The sequence below is a fragment of the Callithrix jacchus genome, chromosome 11 (assembly GCF_049354715.1).
Source record: "Callithrix jacchus isolate 240 chromosome 11, calJac240_pri, whole genome shotgun sequence".
In the NCBI taxonomy this organism is placed as follows: domain Eukaryota; kingdom Metazoa; phylum Chordata; class Mammalia; order Primates; family Cebidae; genus Callithrix; species Callithrix jacchus.
Window position 1 is genome coordinate 42,031,199 of NC_133512.1, and position 20,495 is coordinate 42,051,693.

At 38.7% G+C, this 20,495-nt stretch overlaps 1 protein-coding gene and 1 long non-coding RNA gene across 14 annotated transcripts in view; one reads left to right on the forward strand and one right to left on the reverse strand.

Annotated features, from left to right (window-relative positions):
• Positions 1-2,301: 2,301 nt before the first annotated feature.
• On the reverse strand, positions 2,302-19,891 carry LOC108592861 (uncharacterized). The gene is made up of 3 exons (XR_001913167.4): positions 19,675-19,891; positions 17,314-17,372; positions 2,302-2,405 (listed from the first exon to the last, which is right to left on the reverse strand). It is a non-coding gene; the product is annotated as an uncharacterized LOC108592861 (long non-coding RNA).
• CRPPA (CDP-L-ribitol pyrophosphorylase A) overlaps positions 19,079-20,495 on the forward strand; it is a 337,573-nt gene continuing 336,156 nt past the window's right edge. For all 13 annotated transcript variants that reach the window (XR_008473356.2, XM_054237213.2, XM_002751545.7 and 10 more), the window contains exon 1: positions 19,079-19,586. Coding sequence is in view for 12 of the 13 variants with exons in the window: in XM_054237213.2 (XP_054093188.1) it covers positions 19,330-19,586 (257 nt within the window). In the remaining variant the exon portion in view is untranslated. The remainder of the gene's footprint in view (positions 19,587-20,495) is intronic.

The window sequence follows — 20,495 nt, forward strand, 5'->3', positions numbered from 1 at the left end:
ATTTGGCAGAAGAAGATGATATAACCACAAGAAATAATAATCAATGTTAGCATTAAGTTTTCTTTAGCAGTCATGAGAGATTTCACATACATTTTATTCTGAAAATAACCCTGTGGGGTCAGTAGGACATTAAAATGAAATTATCATGCCCAATTTAAGTAAGAAACTGAGCTTGGCAAAAAGGAATGTTTTTCAAAAATCACAGTACCAGGGATGGAGCAAGGCTTACTTTGTTCTACTTGTAATCATGTATGTTTTTAACCACATCTGTTCTTTCCCATAAGAATGTTAATGATATATAGACACTCATTCATTCCTTTATTCATATATTTATTAAACATCTATTTGGTAGCTACTGTGAAACTGCTGGGGATGTAAAACTCAGTTAGTTCCTGCTCTCAAAGTGTCCACACATATTTCAGTAACACTTTATCCCTTACAAAACTCTTCTTACAAGAATGATAAATTGACACTACATTTTATATAATGTATGTAATGAGGAAACAAAGACTCAGAGGAACCTCCTCACTGACCTCATACCACAAAGATAGTCTGAGTTCAGGAAGATTCAGTCATTGCTTAAGAGCCAAAATGAGCACAGAACTGTAGGACATTAGCTATAAACTTTGCTGGACATGTATCTCTATTACTGAAAATTTTGATCCTGTACAGCAGTATATTTTTTAAAAAGTTTAAGTAGTGTATATTTGCTACTGTACTTATGTTAAATACATGACAAAACTCAAAAAATTTAGAAGTTTAAAAGGGATGAAATGCAAAGCACATATAAATAGAAGCTTTACTCCTTACTACCTATAGCCTAGTGGATTATCTTGCATGTCCTTGAAAGCATGCATATATTTATTTGGAAATCACAGTTATCATAGGCTAATAAATTCTAAACAAGTAGTCAATGCGATGGGTATACTTGCAATGATTTCTGGGTGTCTGCTAAGCTATGAGCAGCAATCTAAAAAATCTGATCTTCAGATTCCAATTATGAAACACTATCATAACACTGGTGAGATACAAGTTTTCATACTCACTCCTACTAGCCTGTTTCTGGGTCACTTTTCAGTTTTTCTGACAACCTGACCATCAAAAAGCTTGACTGCCAATGATATAAGTGAGAAAATTGTGAACAAATGAATGTCTGCTCCAGCAGAAAATATGAGAAACACTTAGATTTGATTTTATTCATGTGACAATCACACAAAACTCAATTAAAAGTGGTGAGCCTTTGTAACTTGGAAACATTTTGAATTCTCTATCAGCTATTAATATAATTTGCACTGTCACAATAGCTGTGGCGCTCTACAAAAACATTTAATTTCCATTCATGAAGAAGAGATACCTTCTCCCTCCACAACAAACTGTTTAGTTGAGCACAATTTTAATTATGTATTTATACTTTGCCCAAACTCCTCCTTCACAAGGAAACATTATGCACTTCAAATTTATGGTAATATTGAAATTCAATTTTTTAGCTGTTAACTCAATGAGTAGTTTTTACCAGAAAGTAAGAGCAAATATTAATTAATCCTTTTTTAGAAGAATCTAAAGCATGGACACCCCCACTTCCAATCTTCTAAAATTAGTTAACAAGAAGCAAAAAAATAATACACAAAAGTTCCATTTGAACCCTTGTATGACCCAATTTTTGGAAGCATAATTTACAGTATATCTTCTGAACACAGTAACTCCCAGAATTTTGCAACACACAGTCCTTGACCTCTAAGTATGTCAGGACAAATTAATAGGGAAATAAAAATACAGTTTTTGTAAGGGGTAATGATGTTTTTATGCTATACTAGGGCTCTTTGAAAAGCTAATTGGATGTTAAGTCTTCAAAAAAGGTTTTCCAAAATTAAACAACAAATTTGAGTTACTCTGCAATTTGGGAAAATATTTTATAATGAAGAGAAAGCTCTATTTCAATTTATATTACATTTCTACTGAAGAAAAATTGTGGTAGCTATGTCAGAAAATTTTTGAGAAAATTTTTGAAATAAACATTTTGTAATAATGAAAAATGTTGGAGGTAAAATGAGAAAACAAGCATTTTCAGAAAAAAATTATTTTATACTTTAGGATGATGATGTAAGAGCCATCATTCAAGATGAAAAGAAATCTTAATTTCTAAGGAATATTATAGTTTTTAATACCTTCTTCAGTTACCTCATCTCACTTCATCCAAGAATGTTTGCTCAAAAAGATACGGCTCACTGTTTATTAGAGAAGAGTTTATTATAATATTTTGCTAAAAGAGGCTTTAAAGAGGCTGAATATCACTATTGGGAGAAATGAAATACTGCCCTATCATGTGGAGACAAGTATAGGTTAGACAGACCTTGGATCATAGTTCATCATTTCCTTTGGTGAATCACTAATTTCAGGTTTCACATCTGTAAAAAAGGAGCAAGAATAACCTTTGTATCACAAAACATTGTGAACTGGAAGAATTATTGATATATGCACATAATCATGCGCTGTGCCTGACATGTGATTCATGTAATAAGCTAAAGTTATTCAACAAGTCTGTTCACAGAGTAAAAGTAGACCTATTCCCTGATTCAGCACTAAATTCATTATATCACACTCTGTTCACCTTGATCAACTAAAACTTGTTAAACTACACCAAGTTTTTCACATTGGTAGATAATCTAGCACGGTGACTATCAACAAGGGTCTTCATTGGATTAAGCATTTCCATGGTTCTGTCTAGGATGCTGATTTAGCATCTGCACCTGTGAAAACCCCACAGATGATTCTCGGCCTCTCTGGGAGCTACTGATCTAGCTTATGTGACAGCCTTTTATTTCCAAAATCTCTAGCTTATCAGTGTAAAACTACCCTTGTCTTAGGTGCTGTTAAGAATACTTTGCTTCTTAAGAGAGATCCAAGATGGCCGATCACTAGCAGCTCAGGCTTGTAGCTCCCAGTGAAAGAGCAGAAAACGTGAGGACGCCACAATTTCAGACAGATTTTTGTTGCTCACAAACCAGGAGATTCCCAGCGGAGGAGCCCCATGGGTCACCAGTGTGACTCTTGTGGCAGGTGCGGCAGTTCTCGGTGCAGAGTAAAAGGGACTGGGTCCCCTTTTGGTCAATGTTTGGAGCTCTGCGGATGTAGAGTTGCCCATTCAGCTGATTGAAGAAGGGACTCAGCAGGGAAGCCAGACTGGAGACTCCCGGGCAGAAAAGCACCAAGAATCTTGACTCTGCTGTTTTAGCCGCAGTGGGTTGCTCAGATTTCGGCGCTGGGAATTAACAAGTTGGACGTCCACTCAGAGACCTAATTTGAAAGTTGGTAATTACAAAGATGACAGGTGGATAAATTTACAATGATGGGAAGAAACCAGCATAAAAAGACTGAGAATACTAAAAATCAGAATACCTCTCCCTCTACAGAGGGTCACAGTTCCTCACCAACAAGGGAACAAGGCCTGATGGAGAATGACTGCACTCCAGTAACAGAATTAGGCTTCAGAATGTGGATAATAAGAAACTTCTGTGAGTTAAAAGAACATGTTCTAGCCCAATGTAAAGAAACTAAGAACCTTGAAAAAAGGTTTGACAAAATCCTAATGAGAATAGACAATTTAGAGAAGAATATAAGTGAATTAATGGAACTGAAGAATACAATATGAGAACTCCACGAAGTATGCACAGGTTTTAACAGTCGAATTGATCAAGCAGAAGAAAGGATATCAGAGGTTGAAGACCAACTTAATGAAATGAGAAGACAAGATTAGAGAAGAAAAAGTGAAAAGAATGAGCAAAGTCTCCAAGAAATATGGGACTATGTGAAAAGACCTAATTTATGTTTGATAGGAGTACCTGAATGAATTAACAAGTTGGACATCCACTCAGAGACCTAATTTGAAAGTTGGTCATTCTCATGAAGAGAATGAATCCAAGCTGGAAAATATTCTTCAGGATATTATTCAGGAAAACTTTCCTAACCTAGTAAGGCAGGACAACACTCAACTCCAGGTAATACAAAGAACACCACAAAGATATTCCTCAAGTAGAGCAACCCCAAGACACATAATTGTTAGATTCACCAGAGTTGAAATAAAGGAGAAAATTCTAAGGGCAGCTAGAGAGAAAGGTCAGGTTACCCATAAAGGGAAGCCTATCAGACTTACAGCAGATCTCTCAGCAGAAACCTTACAAACTAAAAGAAAGTGGGGGTCAATAATCAATATCCTCAAAGAAAAGAATTTTCAACTCAGAATCTCATATCCACCCAAACTAAGATTTATAAGTGAAGTAAAAATAAAACTTTTCACGAACAAGCAAGCACTCAGAGATTTCATCACCACTAAGCCTGCTTTACAAGAGCTTCTGAAAGAAGCACTACACACAGAAAGGAACAATCAGTATCAGTCATTCCAAAAACTTACCAAAAGGTAAAGAGTATCTCCATAATGAAGAATCTATATCAACTAATGGGCAAAATACCCAGCTAGCATTAAATGACAATATTAAACTCATAAATATCAATATTAACCCTAAATTTAAATGGATTAAATGCCCCAATCAAAGACACAGACACACAAACTGAATAAAAAGTCAAAACACATTGACACTCTGTATCCAGATCCATCACATAAGCAAGGACACACAAAGACTCAAAACAAAAGGTTGGAGGAAGACTCACCAGTCAAATGGAGAGAGAAAAAAAACAAACAGGAGTTGTAACTTTTGTCTCTGACAAAATAGACTTTAATAGTAACAAAGACTAAAAGAAACAAAGAAGGACATTACATAATGATAAAAGGATCAATGCAACTATAGGAGTCAATGATCATAAATATATATGCACCCAATATAGGAGCACCCAGATACATAAGACAAGTTTTCAATGACTTATAAAGAGACTTAGACCACCACACAATAATATTGGGAGACTTTGACAACACATTGTTAATATTCAATGGATCAACGAGATAGAAAATTAACAGGGACATTAATGATTTGAACTCAGACCTGGAACAAGTAAACTCAGTGAATATTTATAGAGTTCTTCACCCCAGGTCCACAGAACATACATTTTTTTTTAGTATAACATTACACCTATTTTGAAAGTGACTACATAAATGGATGCAAATCACTCTTCAGCATTTGCATAGCATTTCACAGATTTAAATGAAATATTGTTTGTTTGTCTGTTATTTTCTTTCTTTATTCCTTCCTGTCTCTGCTGTTAAGCACAATTATCAGCATAAAAGAGGTTTTTAATACCTACTTTTAGATTGCATTCCAGCCTGGGCAATAGAGCAAGACTCCTGTTCTCTCTCCTCCTTTTCTCTTTCTCTTTCTTTCATTAAAAAAAAAAAAAATATATATATATATATATATTTTTTTTTTTTTTTAAAAAGTAAGAATACTTTGCTTCCATTTGCAGTGGAATCAGAGGTCAGAATACAGCATGCCATGGCAAAAGAAAAAGCGATATCATGACTCTGTCTGACTCCCCCACCATTTGTTGATGGTTCCTTCCATTTTTTCTGGCTGACACATTTACTTATGCTCTTCAGAGGGTTTCTAACTAGGGAGAAGTCTCCTATAAGATAGATCTCTTAATCCAGCTCCAGTCCCAAGATAGGAAGAAGCCATTAACAGTTCAAATATGGCACCCATGATTTCGAATGAGATGTCTAACTCAGATAAACAAGTTCATTGAAGTGGGACCCCATGTACACATGACAGAAAATCAGGCAAAATACGTTGTTTTTCTCCTATTATTACAACCAGTGGGTTATTTATCAAAGACTCATAAGCAGGTGGTTTCTGTTAAAGAAAGGTTGTACATCTCTAGTAGATATTGAGCTTTTTGGCTCCCTTTCTAACATAGTGCAGTTTTAATGTTCAGAAATTCCTGGTTTGCCCAGTATACAACTGTAGGTAGAGAAAAAAATGTCATTTTTGTAGACATTTCTCTCTCTTAAAGTAATGGTCACAGCAAATTCTAATACTCAGTGCTTACAACTTCCAGCTTTGAGATAATAAGAGCCACTTTCCAAATTGTTCATTGACTTTCAAAGAAATTAATTGCTTTTAATCTGTTATTGCAAATATTTCCAAAGAAATTAATTGCTTTCAATCTCTGTATGCATGAAGTTTAAAATGGCAAAAATTTCAAATATGAAGAAAGTCTCGCTGCTACAATTTCTCCTTCTAATAATACAGTGTTAGTCCACACAGTGTGATCCTAAAGAAAGCTTCACTTACAAGTGAGACATAAATGTCACATCTTGAAAATCAGTTCTTTGTATATCACTTAGGATATATAACAGCAGGTCTTCAATTCAGAAACAATTTCTTAAACATATACTCTCTTTTCTAATATTTCAACCCTAGTTTGGGATTTTATGATGTCAAAGAAGAGGGCTTTAGACAGTTATTGGTAACTTAAAAGTGAATAGCCTATAGAAATAAATAATTCCAAAGAGCAGATAGGGCTATACAGATCACTCTGAATTTCTTTAACACCTTCCTCTCCTGGGAAGAAGGCCAAAGAATAACCTATTGACTCTTCTGCCCTCCTGTGGCCAGAAATCAATGGAGTCTGTATCTCTTGAATAAATATTGCTGTGATTTAAAGACAAATGAATTATTAAAACAGGTGTTCGGTGTCTATTTTAGTGAGGGTTCTCTAGAGAAACAGCACCAATAAGAAGATATATATTTATATAAGGTATTAGTTCAGGTGATTATGGGGGCTGAAAAGTCCCAGGGTCTGTTGATTACAAACTAGAAACCCAGGAAAGCTGGTCATGCAGTCTGAAGGTTGGATAGCCAGAGAGCCAATGCTGTAGACTCCAGTCTGTGACTGAAGCGCTGAGAATCAGGAGGACCTATGTTAGGAGAAGATTAATTTAAAACTTAAGCTGTCCAACAGAGAGACAGTTCAACCTTCTTTCATTTTTTTGTTCTATTCAGGCCCTCCATGTATTAGATGATGCCCATGATATTGGAGAGGACTATCTGCTTTACTCAGCTCACAAATTCAAATGTTAGTCTCTTCTAGAAACACCCTCACAGAAAGACACCCAGAAATAATGCTTAATCAGCTATCTAAGCATCCCGTGCTAGGTCAGGTTGACACATAAAATTAACCATCTCAGTACCTGTGGAAGATTGTCTGCAAAGATGGCCAAGACAGCCATAATAATTCCTTAATTTCCTGTAAATGTACGCAATTCCTTTCATGTTGTGCAGCTACTTTTCCTCCACTTGAATTCTGTCTGGGCTTGTGACTTCCTTTGACCAATAGAATAAGACAGATTTGACACTGTGCTAGTATGGGGCATAAAATTTCAGAGGGCTGGCAGAATCCGTTTTTTTTTTTTTTTTTTAGAAAGCAATCACTATATTAAGAAGATCAGCATATCCTGCTGCAAAAAAATATCATGTGGAACTGAGGTGCCCCAGGCAACATCCAACACCAAGGACCCAACCTATGAAGGAGTCCATCTTGGATCTTCCTTTAGCTTCAGTTGAACTACCTCAGCCAATGCCAAGTGAAAGAGAGATGAGCTGTCTCTGTCAGTGCTGCTTAAAATCTGGATCCTCCAGGTGCAGTGGCTCACACCTGTAATCCCAGCACTTTGGGAGGCCAAGGTGGGTGGATAACGAGGTCAGGAGTTCAAGACCAGTCTGACCAACATGGTGAAACCCCATCTCTACCAAAAATACAAAAATTAGCTGTGGTGGAGCACTTGTAATCCCAGCTACTCAGGAGGCAAAGGCAAGAGACTTGCTTGAACCTGGGAGGCAGAGGTTACAGTGAGCCAAGATCATGCCACTGCACTCCAGTTTGGGTGACAGAGCGAGACTCAGTATCAAAAAAAAAAAAAAAAGATCTGGATCCACAAAACTGTGAACAATAAGATAGTATTGTTTGAAGCCACTAAGTTTTGGAATTTTTTTTTTTACAGCAATAGACAATTGAAAAAAGTTAAAAAAAATTACAGTGTTTATTCTCCATAGCTTAATCTGATTTATCAGTTACAGAGCACATTTACCCTTGATCATTCCCTTAAATATAAAGAATGAGTCATTTTCAAGATGAGTCTTTCACTGGCTCATGTGTAAGGTATATTTTTTGACTTCTTGCCATTATTCCCAGGCCTTAGAAATGTCCAGAGTTAGAATATCAAGCCTTTAGATGGTTGTCTTAGTACCTTTCTGCTATTATAACAGAGTAGCACAGACTTGGTAATTTATAAAGAATAGAAGTTTATAGGGCTTATGGTTTTGGAGGCTGGGAAATCCAATAACATGTTAACAGCATCCGGTTGAGTGTTACTGCATGGCAGAAGGACAAAAGGTAGAAGTGAGCATGTAAGAAAGAAAAGGAATGGGGGCCAAATTTTATTATTTTATCAGAAGCCACTCCCATGATGATGGCATTAATCCATACAAGAGGGCAAAGCCTTCATGACCTAATGAATGACCTTTTAAAGGTCTAACTTCTTAATACTGTTGCCATGGCAATTAAGTTTTCAATACATAATCTTTTATATATATATATAAAATATATCTATCATTATATTCAATATATAAATTATATATATTATATAATATATATAAATTTTACATTATATAATATTATATAAATATATAAATAAAATATATATTATATATAATTTATATATTGAATATAATGATAGATATAATATATATTATATATATATTTTATTGCACTTTAGGTTCTGGGGTACATGTGCAGAACACATAGGATTGTTGCATAGGTACATACATGTCAGTGTGGTTTGCTGCCTCCATCCCTCGTCACCTACATCTGGCATTTCTCCCCATGTTATCCCTCTCCAACCTCCCTACCTTGAGCTGTCCCTCCCCTACTCCCCCCAACAGACCCCAGTGTGTGATGCTCCCCTCCCTGTGTCCATGTGTTCAACACCCGCCTATGAGTGAGAACATGAGGTGTTTGATTTTCTGTTCTTGTCAACACAAAGTTTAAGGAACATATTCAAATCATAGCAATTATAGTTCTGATGTTTACTAAAATGGAGATGTCTCAAACAACTATAACTACTTATTCTTGAGAATAAATGAAAAGATTAGATTTTTTTTGAGAGCCAAATTAAGCAGGTACAGGAAGGTCTTAATGTCATAACATGAGCAAGCTCAGATCTTAGCAGCATTGGCTGATGGTGATGGGAAGTACGCCAAGGCCAGGCAATAGAGCATCCCAGGGAGAACCAGGCATCAGAAGTCACAAGAATAACAATTAAAGCTAGTCAAGGGGTGACATCTTGTTTATATGTGATTAATCCTTTCATAGCAGTTCTTCAGCTAATTAATCAGAAGAGAGCCCTCTGATGACTCAAGTGTAGTTAGTCAAACTAGGGTTGTGTGTTACCTTATGGTAAAGAGATGTGAGATTCCAAGAAAGGGCCGGATATAGGACCTGGGTCAATGAGGTCAAGTTTGGGAAAAAGGTTGCAAGTGGTGGGGACACCCCATGAATAGTAAGGCAGTTCTCTAGGCAATGAGACATATGCAAGATTCAGCCTATTCACTAAGTGAAGCTGCCTGTCCTGGTCAGGACTAACAGGAATAAGTTCACAGATGAAAGACACAAGTGAATTCCTCTTCAGCTGAGCTTATGATGAGATAGCCAATTCAAGATGTAGTGAGGAAAAATAAAAAGACTATAGAAAGGCAAGAGGCCAGGAGAACCAAGACGAGCATAATGAAATTTAATAACTTGCCCAAGACCAGTGTTGGTTAGTTTCATGTATATTTTTGTTATTGTACTATAGCAGTTAATAACCATATATTTTTATGAAGTTAAGAGAGAATAATTACTGAGGAAGATTTGACAAAGGGGGAGTTTCTGGTTTTCTCTTTAGTCACTTGTCAATGTCTTGAATTGTTCCAAGGATAAATGGTAGGAGAGGTGAAAAGACAATAAGAAATTGGGGTGAGAAGGGTCTGTACAAACTTAAAAACAAAACAAATTTTTTCTTTTGTGAATAGTTTCAAGCACTCTAATTTTTCTGAAGAGTACATGTAAATTGTTCTTTATTGATTTATGTTTATATTCAACAGTAAGTTTAACATTCTTCCATTTATTCATTAATTCTTTCATTTATGTCTTAAGCTAATTAGTGGTAGCAGTGGTCACAAAAGAAAGTACTTAATTTCTATTTAACTTATTTCTATTCATGTACAGTGGAAACAACACAGTGACCTCATTTATTCTTCTTTGCAATCTGCTGCAAGTTGCTTCTACATGAAAATATTGTCCTTTTGTCACCACTAAGTACTTCTTGTCCAAAACAGTGTTGTGTATTGTTCTCCTAAGTAGATTATGCAGCATCTTCCCAAACTGTATGTTCTTTCTTCTTCTTCCTCTTTTTCTTGGGGGAGGAGGGAGGGTCTATCCCAGTGAGTGCTCCATGCTCAAGAGCAATGAAAAACTCTTTTTGCAAAAATTAAAAGCTTGTTTATATCCTTACATCCTTTGGACATCACTGAAGAGACTATATTATTATATGAAAAGACATCCCAGTCTTTTCTCTCTCCCTTCTCCATGTTACCCCTTGTGCTTCCACCCTACCATAGTCCCTTTCAATCTGTTTAAGATAAAGATGTGGTGTCCTCATGGGTAAGGCACTATAAGGCAATGATGTATGAAATTCGGACTCTATTGGACAGCTCACTTTTTGTATTTACTCTGTGCTTGTCAAGGTAATGGTGGTAGTGGTTGTGGTTGCAATGCACAACATCCTCACTTTCTTTTTCTTAGTCCTCACATAAAAGATATCACTTTAAATTCCCTGGGACCATTTTTATCTTAAAGCCTATTTTTTTCTTCTTTAAATCTTCTTTTACCAATGAGTCAAGGTTAAAGTGCATATAAATAGCTTTTGTCAATCTCTTTCTTGGAGAAACGACAAATCTTCCTTTTCTAGCCGTTGCTCTTCTTTAATGATTCCATATGTTCCTCCCTTCCACAGATTAAAGCTGGCTACCAGCATTTCTAGACTGGTGCTTTGTTTCCTAAACGACACTTTCCAAGATATTATCTCTGTCACATTGTTCCTTGTGCAAGGGGTCATTCCCCTCTTTTGGTTTCTGGAGTAATGTGGTATCCTCAATTGAAATGCATGCATTAGTTCCATGCTTAGAGCAGTTTCAGGCAACAGTTTCTATTCTACTTAAGCTGTGGTCAAGGATACTGCCTTTGATGGTTTTCAGAGTTGATATTGTGTTTTTAAATGACAGCTCTTACAAGGCAAAAGGAATTCTCAACACGCACACACACACACAAAATGACAGTTTGTAGAAATACCCGGGGATGATCTGGTTTTCTATTTCTCTTCCATCATTCTTTTCTGGTACTTAAATATTATTTCCTTGTGTTTACCTTCTTACAATTTAACAAGTAAATGAAACGGTTTAATAATTTTCTTATGCAAATTTTATATAGTATTTTTATAAATTACATGCATTTTTCCTTGGACACTGAAATTAAATGTATTGAACATAAAATGAGTTGGGGTATAATTCTTTTAAATTCAGTGTTTATTTCAGTCCGGCTTACACCTGCATTGGAATCATCTATGGAAGCATATTAAAAATCAGAATTCTGGGCCTACTGTAGAGAGGTATTAAACCAAAATTTAGGTGCCAGGAATATATTTTCTAAGATTATTACATAATATATACTATGTAAATTATTTTGTAAAAAATATATAAAAATACTACCTCGAAACCATTGTTCCCAGGTGCTTCTTATGAAAAGTTAAACTTTAATATGAATAATTCAGTTCTAAGGTTAAATATTCACCATTGCTTTCCTTTTTAGTGATTCAAGAAAAGCAGAGTGGATGGTAGAGACAACTGACAATAACTTTGCAAGAAATATTACGAAAATAAAAGATAATAATGGTGTCGTCATGTGGTGGTGTTTAGTCTGCATTATCTGCAGAAAGACCTCAATTCTGTGTGCTATCTTTCTTATGTATAAAAATGAGTTAAATGTCAGAGGTTAATAGACTGTACCATTCACATAAGATACACAATGGCAAAACAGAAATTAGAATTCATAGGCTGTCAGAAATGACTGGGCTGGCCCATGGTAGAATATTAATTTATTTCTTCTGGCTCTGATTTCAATGGAGGTAAAGGATGAACCATTAAGCTGTTCATTAGCACTAATGAGAAACACCCCAACTAATCACTAGAAGTAGCTGGGGAGGAGGGGAATGACTGGCAGTGTAATTATATTTGCAATAACACTAAAAAAATTAACCCATGGGGACCTAAGATTTTCTAATAAAGGAAATCTCCAAGACAAGTATTCCAGAGAGGTGTACTAACATGTAAAGACAAACAAACAAACAAAAAAGCAAGTTTTACGTATTTCAGATATAAAGATGAGAGCCACATTCATTTAATATGCACTTCTGTGCATATTCAAAAGTAGACAATGGCAGGAACTAATAGGTGATCATAGCAGTGCTGTAGGATCCAAGGTTAATACAAAAAAGTCAATCATTTTCTATATACCAGTAATGAACAAGTGGAATTTGAAATTAAAAACATAATATTATTTACATTAACCCTACCCAAAATGAAATTCTGAGGTATAAATTTAAGAAAATATGTACAGGATACATATGAGAAAAAGTACAAAACTGATTAAAGACATGACAAAAAAACTAAGTAAAGATGTTCCGGCCGGGCACGGTGGCTCACGCCTGTAATCCCAGCACTTTGGGAGGCAGTGGCGGGTGGATCACGAGGTCAGGAGATCAAGACCGTCCTGGTCAGCATGGTGAAACCCCGTCTCTACTAAGGATGCAGAAAGTTAGCTGGGCATGGTGGCGCGTGCCTGTAATCCCAGCTATTCAGGAGGCTGAGGCAGGAGAATTGCCTGAAACCAGGAGGTGGAGGTTGCGGTGAGCCAAAATCGTGCCATTGCACTCCAGCCTGGGTAGCAGGAGGATAACTCTGTCTCAAAAAAAAAAAAAAAAAAAAGATGTTCCGTGTTTGTGGGTAGGAAGGCTCAATATTGCCAAGATGTCAGTTCTTCCGAAATTGATCTATAAATTCAATGCAATCCCAATCAAAATAGCTCGTTATTTTGTGGATAGTGATAAACTGCTTTTAAAGTTTATGTGGAGAAGCAAAAGTCCCAGAATAGCCAACACGATATTGAAGAAGAACAAAGTTGGAAGGCAAACACTGCTGGACTTCAAGACATTTAAAAAGCTACAGTGATCAGGACAGTGTGGTATTGACGAAAGGATGTAGAAATCAATCAATGGAACATTATAAAGACTAGAATTAGACTCAGATAATACGGTCAACTGATCTTTGACAAAGGAACAAAGGCAATACAATAAAGCGAAGATAGTCAACAAATGTTGCTACAACTGCATATCTACATGCAAAAAAAACAAAAAAGAATCCAGACAAAACTTATACCCTTCACAAAATTAACTCAAAACTCACTGACCTAAATGAATCACAGACCTAAAAAAAAAAAAAAACCCATAAAACTATAAAACTCCTAAGAGATAGCATGGGAGAAAATCTAGGTGATGATTTTTTTAAAGTGTCACCCAAGGCATGATCCATGAAAAACAATTAATAATCTGGACTTCATTAACATTAAAAATTTCTGCTCTTCAAAAGACACTTGTTGAGAATAAAAAGACAAGCCACAGACTGGGAGAAAATATTTGCCAAATACATATTAGATAAAAAACGGTTCTCCAAAATATGCAAAGAATTCTCAAAACTGAACAATGAAAACACAAATGACCCAACTAAAAAGTGGGACGAAGACTGACATCTCACCAAATACATACACATGGCAAATATTCATATATGAAGGATGCTTAACATCATGTGTCATCAAATAAATACAAATTAAATCAACACTGAGATACCACTGTACACTATTAGAATGGCCAGATCCAGAACACTGCCACACCAAATGCTGGTGAGGATGTGAAGCAACAGAAACTCTCATTCATTGTTGGTGGGAATGCAAAATGGTATCGCTACTTTGGAGGAAAGTTTGGCTGTTTCTTACAAAACTAAGCATATTTTCCTCGTACAATTCAGCAATCTTTTACCTTGATATTTACCCAAAGGAATTGAAAATTTTAGTCCACATAAAAGCCTGCACAGAGGAACAGAAAACCAAACACCGCATGTTCTCACTTGTAAGTGGGAGCTGAATAAGGAGAAAACATGGACACAGGGAGGGGAACCACATGGGGACCTGTAGGGAGATGGGGAGTGGGGAGGGAGAGCCTTAGGAAAAATAACTAATGCTTGCTGGGCTTAATACCTATGTGAAGGGTTGACAGGTATAGCAAACCACCGTGCACACCAGGGGTTGAACACAGGCCACCTGGATGAAAACTAGAAGTCCTAACTGCTAGTTCACCACGGAAGCAAAAGCTATTGCTGTCTGGTAGGTTCTTGGCCTTCCTAACCCCAAAAATGGGGAAAGGAGCACTAAAGGCCAGGTGAACTTACTGTTGCAATTAAACTTGTGGACCCAAAGAGTCGTTGAAGTGGAGTTTATTAGGCAGAGTGAAAAAGCAGCTGCCATGCTTTCGTGGGAGGGAATGCAGAAAGGAATCCATTCAGGTAGGGGTGGCTGGAGTTTCAACTCTTGAGTTATTCCCTCCCCTTTCATGTTCTCATCCAATGAGAGGAGTTCTTTCGAACATCCTCTGGATTGATTGATCTTTGATATTGTTACTGGATTGGCTACTTGTTTTATAACGCTGAGTCACAGAGCCCCCTCCTCCAAAGAGCCCTGCAAGGGCTGTGGGCTGGAAACAAAGAGCTCTACCTGGCCCGAAGGCGGGAAACTGAACAAAGAGCCCTGGCCGTCTGAAGTTGGAAAACCGCAGAGCCCGGGAAGTTCCTCTAAAACAGTCCACTGGTGAATAGATAAATATACCATGGTACATCCAGAAAAAAAAAAACTCAGTACTAAAGAGAAACAAGCTGTTGAGCCATGAAAAGAGATGGAGAAAACTTAAAAGCATATTACCAAAGTGAAAGAAGCTAATCTGAAAAGAATATTGTATGGTTCCAGCTATATGATGCTGTGGCAAAGACAAAAGCATGGAGACAGTAAAAAGATAAGTGGCTGCCAGAGGTTGGGCAGGGATTAGGGGAGAGGAAGGCATGAATATGAACAGGCAGAGGATAGAGGATTTTAAGTGAAATTACTCTGCATGATACTGTAATGGTGGGTATACATCAATGTAAATTTATTAACCCCACAGAATGAATGTACAACACCAAGTGTGAACCCTAATGTAAACTCTCAACTGTGGGTTATAATGATGTGTCACTGTAGGTTTATCAGTTGTAACCAATGTACCACTCTGGTGAGAGATGTTAACAGTGTGGGAGGCTATGTATGTGTGGGGCAGGGAGCATATGGGAAATTTCTGTACCTTTCTCTCAATTTTGCTGTGAACCTAAAACTACTCTTAAAAAGAGCCTACTTTAAAAAAATTAAAGGCATGCCAAAGGCAAGTTATGAAATTGTGGTATCATTACAAAGTTATGCTTTAAACATTTATAATACATTTTCAAATTCACAACACAAAGGATTTAATTTAAAAGTAATAATACTGGGGCTGTAACAGGACATAAAGTTGAATGAACAGTGCCTTTTTTTTTTCAATCATATCACTGTATTTCTAACTACATAGAACTTCATTTGGAGATTATAGTCCAAATGAGAATATTCCTCAGTGTGAAGCCTGTATTAGTTTCCTTTTGCTGCTATAACAAATTACCATAGACTTAGCAGCTTAAATCAAGTAGATTATCTTACAGTTCTAGATGTTAGAAATCTGAAAATGGGATGGCAGGGCTATATTCTCCTGTAAGCTCTAAGAGAAAAGCCTGCTTCTTTGCCTTTTCCAGCTTCTCAAGGTTGCCTGCATTTCCATCCCTGTCTGCTGATGGCTGCTTCCATCCTCATGCCTCCTTCTCTGACTCTGAACTCTCTCTTATAAGAATGCCAGAGATTACATAGGGCCCACCTGGATAATCCAGGGTACTCTCCTCCATCTCTAGACCTTTAACTTAATCACATCTGCAATGTCTCTTTATCAGTATAAGGTAAAATATTCATAGGTTCTGGAGATAAGAATATGGGCATCTTTGGAGACCGATTATTTTGTTTATCGTGGAAGCTCAAAACAAAAACCCCTCCAAGAATTTCCCACTCTGCATGCTCTACCTCATAATTCAATTGGGGTTTATTTTTTCTAAACTCTTCAAGTGATACTTCAGAATGGTTATTACCAATGGTTACTAGAGGATTTCACTTTTCATGGTATGTGCTTTCACACGCCTGACGCATACAAGATATTATCATGATATGGCTGCTATAACTTGGTATTAAGTAACAAGAAAGCTACATCTGTTACCCAAAGTATGCATAACATGGAACTAATTATATTTATATAAAAAGGAGACAGAGAAAAATGTTGCTTCATACTTGATGTATAAATGAGTACTATAGTCTGCCCTTTTTCACTACAAGTTGATCTGCTAGACATCATGTCTGCCAGACATATATACAGTATGTTAGATCTAAGGATCTAAGGATTCATGTAAGATCTAAATTGATATACTTACTCTATGAACAAAACTAAATAAGATTCTAGTTAAAATTTGCCAATGTTTAATTATATAAAATTATTCTATAGCTATTAGTGTAACGAGCTTTATTACTCTGCTTTGCTTAAGATTAAGGAAGAAGAGCTTTATAACAACTCCACCTTTAGATTAAACAGGTTTAAAGATCAACACTAATAGAAATACTAATATGAAGTACCTTCCTGCTCTCATAGACTCATTCATTCATCTACCCAGTTAGTCAACAGATATTTATTCAATGTCTGATACAGGTGTGGTAGTGGTGCTACGAAGTCAAGTATTGTGCCAAACTTGTTTAATATAGTTGCTGCCTGGGCATCCATTTTTAGGCCTGATATAAGCTGTTTGAAATCCAGTTGTATGCCATCACCTGCGGCCTACTTAAAATTTCCCCTCCCTGTGATATAGAACACTTGTTCCTCATTCCACAACCAAAGCCCCAACACATCCCACAGCTGCTAACCATGATAAAACCCAATGGTCGACACCAGAGTCAAGATCCCCCTTTGTGGTGTTTTCTTTAAACTAGTCAATCCACAACCCTCTCTGGAAAGCCTAAGGGATAAAGACTTTGGACCTTAACTTAGCCCCACCAGTCCTCTCTCTTTCTTCCCACCTGCTGGTTGGGTGTCCCGTTATCTCCAGACATCCCATCAGGCTTATTCTCTGGCGAATCTGTAAGTAATAAAATGTGCCTGTTATTTCACATGTTTTGTGTGTGGCCTCCTTTGGCATCTCATCTGCACACCAGAACCTAGGTTTCCTCTTTGGGCTAGGGCTCTCCTGAAGAATGGCTGTTCTGGCTTAAGCCACTCTCAAAGAGAGACACCTCAAGATCAAATTAGAAAGAACAGCAATAGGGCCGGGCACGGTGGCTAAAGCCTGTAATCCCAGCACTTTGGGAGGCCGAGGCGGGTGGATCACGAGGTCAAGAGAGCAAGACCATCCTGGTCAACATGGTGAAACCCCGTCTCTACTAAAAATACAAAAAATTAGCTGGGCATGGTGGCGCGTGCCTGTAATCCCAGCTACTCGGGAGGCTGAGGCAGGAGAATTGCCTGAACCCAGGAGGCGGAGGTTGCAGTGAGCCGAGATCACACCATTGCACTCCAGCCTGGGTAACAAGAGCAAAACACTGTCTCAAAAAAAAAAAAAAAAAAGAACAGCAATAAAAATGACAAGGAAGTGTATTATGGCACCTACTTTTCAGCTAAGAGTTAACACAGGACCTAAATGCTAATTATAATAAAAGTAACAAAAGTGAAAGAATGTCTTCAATAAGACTAAATAAAAAGAAAAAGCAGAAAACATCATTTTTGTATGCTCTCAACTGAGAAAATGGGTAAAAATAAAAATTGTAATAAATTCTATAACTGGATATTTCCAGTTTAAATGGTTTTTTATGAATCATAAACCACTGCATTAAGACTATGAATTACTGATGATTATATACTTTAATGTTTTTTAATCTATTTAATCAGCAATTCACTCAATAAATATTAAGTTTCTGTTACATTCCATGAGCTGGGAACACACAACCCAAGCCAAAAAAAAAAAAAAAAAAAGAGTTGTTACTTTCATGAAGTTTACATTCCAGGGACTAATGCAATAGTGCTCTCCTACTTCAAATTCTTCACTATGCTTTAATGGTAAATCTCACCAGCAACAACAGTACTAAGTAAGGTAAGATACTTTAGGCCTGAAATTATTCAACTTCTGCCTACTTCTGGATGAGGACCTTGAGGCTGCTCTGCTGTTAGTTTTGCCATCTTACATAAATTAACCATTTTAACTTGGTTCTCCTTTTGTAAAAAGGGAATTGGCAATAGTCGAGTTCTCCTGGGGACTAAATGACATAAGGTGTATCGATTGTTCAGCAATTAGTATTGCTTTGACCCTGTGATTCCAAAACGTGCACGCTTATCAGAATCACCTGAGGATTTCTGAAAACATTCCAAAGCCCGGGGCACACCAGACCAATTAAATCCCAATCTCTGAGGGTGAAACCAAGATGCCAGGACATGCTCCCCAGGTGGTTCCAACGTGCAGACAAGTTTGAGAGCCACCAGTTTGGGTTATTGATGTTCCACACTAACACTTGCTAATCCATCTGTCTTTACCCGGGGTAGAACCAGGAAACCTCCAGAGCTTAATAAAATTCAGATAATTGAGGTGCATATGCACCCTACCTCCCATCCTGTGACCTGAATCCCAATTTCTTCCAAAAGTTTAAAGCGGGGAGGGATGGGATGGAGGCCTGAGCTGTCCTGCAAACTCATTCAAGACCCTTAAGTATCTGCGCTCTTTAGATTTGTAGGGCGTGCTGACAGTTCCACCTGCGGCGACAGCTGGGCCTGCCCGGGGCAAGCGCAGAGCGGGCCAGTCGGCCCTCCCGGAGGCGCTGGGCCCGGGTGCGGAGGCCTTAGCTGCGCAGCGAGGGCAGAGCGGCAGCTTCAGATGCTGCCACGGCTGTCGGAAACGTCCCCTGCCGGGTAGCAACACCCGGGCCGGGGCGGCTCCCGCGGGCGCCTTCGTCTTCCGCGCTCTGCGGCTCTCTTGGTGGTCTGCTCTTCACCCCGCGAGCCCGGCCGAGGGTGGGAGAAGCGTGTGGCCCGCCGCTCCGCCCGCAGCCATGGAGGCCGGGCCGCCGGGCAGCTCCAGGCCCACGGAGCTGGGTCCTTGCCTGAGCGGTCAGCGAGGCGCGGACCAAGCGGCTTCCGCCTCACTGCAGAGCGCGGCTCGGGCCCAGCTCGGGCGCCACCCGCTCGCCGTGGCTGCGGTGTTGCCGGCCGGGGGGTGCGGGGAGAGGATGGGTGTCCCCACCCCGAAGCAATTCTGCCCCATCCTGGAGAGGCCGCTCATCAGCTACACCCTGCAGGCCCTGGAGAGGTAAGTGGGGCCGGACGCGCCCCGCGGTTCCCTGGGGCCCAGCCTCCCGCTCCCCGCCCTGCAGCTGCTCTCGCGCTGGCGTCTTCACCTCAGGGACCGCCGGGCTGGGCTCAGTTATTCAAGCTTGAGCTCTGTTCCCTCCGTCATTTCAGAGATGGGACACTCTGGCCTTTAACAGACAGGCAAAGCTGCAGCTGCCGCACCGAGCCCTTTACGTGCCCAGGCAGATGAGGTGGTGGGGAAGGCCCGGCGTCTGGCACGGTATTAGAGAGTGCATGGGTTGAGATTTAGCGACCTGGAGTTCTAACTGGGCCCTGAGGAGAAGCTGTCGGGATAGTCTCGCTGTCCTGGGCTCTGCATCCGCGCATGCGTGGATTGAGTTGTACGGGCACACTTACTTTCCAGGGTGTTTTCGTTGTGCTTTTTCTCTTTAAATTTACTGAGCACCTTCCATGAGACCGACTGCGCTAATTACTAGGTGCTGCAGGAGGGGAGAGGAGCAGAACTTAATAACCTTTCAGTGGTGGATAGGGATTTAAGCCTGAATTTGAGATATACCTCCTTTATCTTAGAAGAGGCACTGAAGTTAACTAGTTGAGGAAATGAAGGAAACAGAGGGAATGGGAAAAGGAGGACTAGGGGAACAGCAGTGAGGAGCAGAGGAAGTGAAATGGAGGCGTACGTTATAATACTTATCTTTGTTTTTAGCACTGAGTAATGAGGTGGAGCTAGGGGCGAGGGTGCCGGGGTGGGAAGCAGCGGCATTACAGATATTCACATAGTTTTGCTAAGGTGTTTGAACTTCTCTGAAGCCAGTGGGGCTTTGTAGTTTGTGAAGCCTTGAATTGAAGCGAACCGTTTTTATTTCAAGATAGATGTCATCCTTCAGCATACATAGCCTGTGCAAGT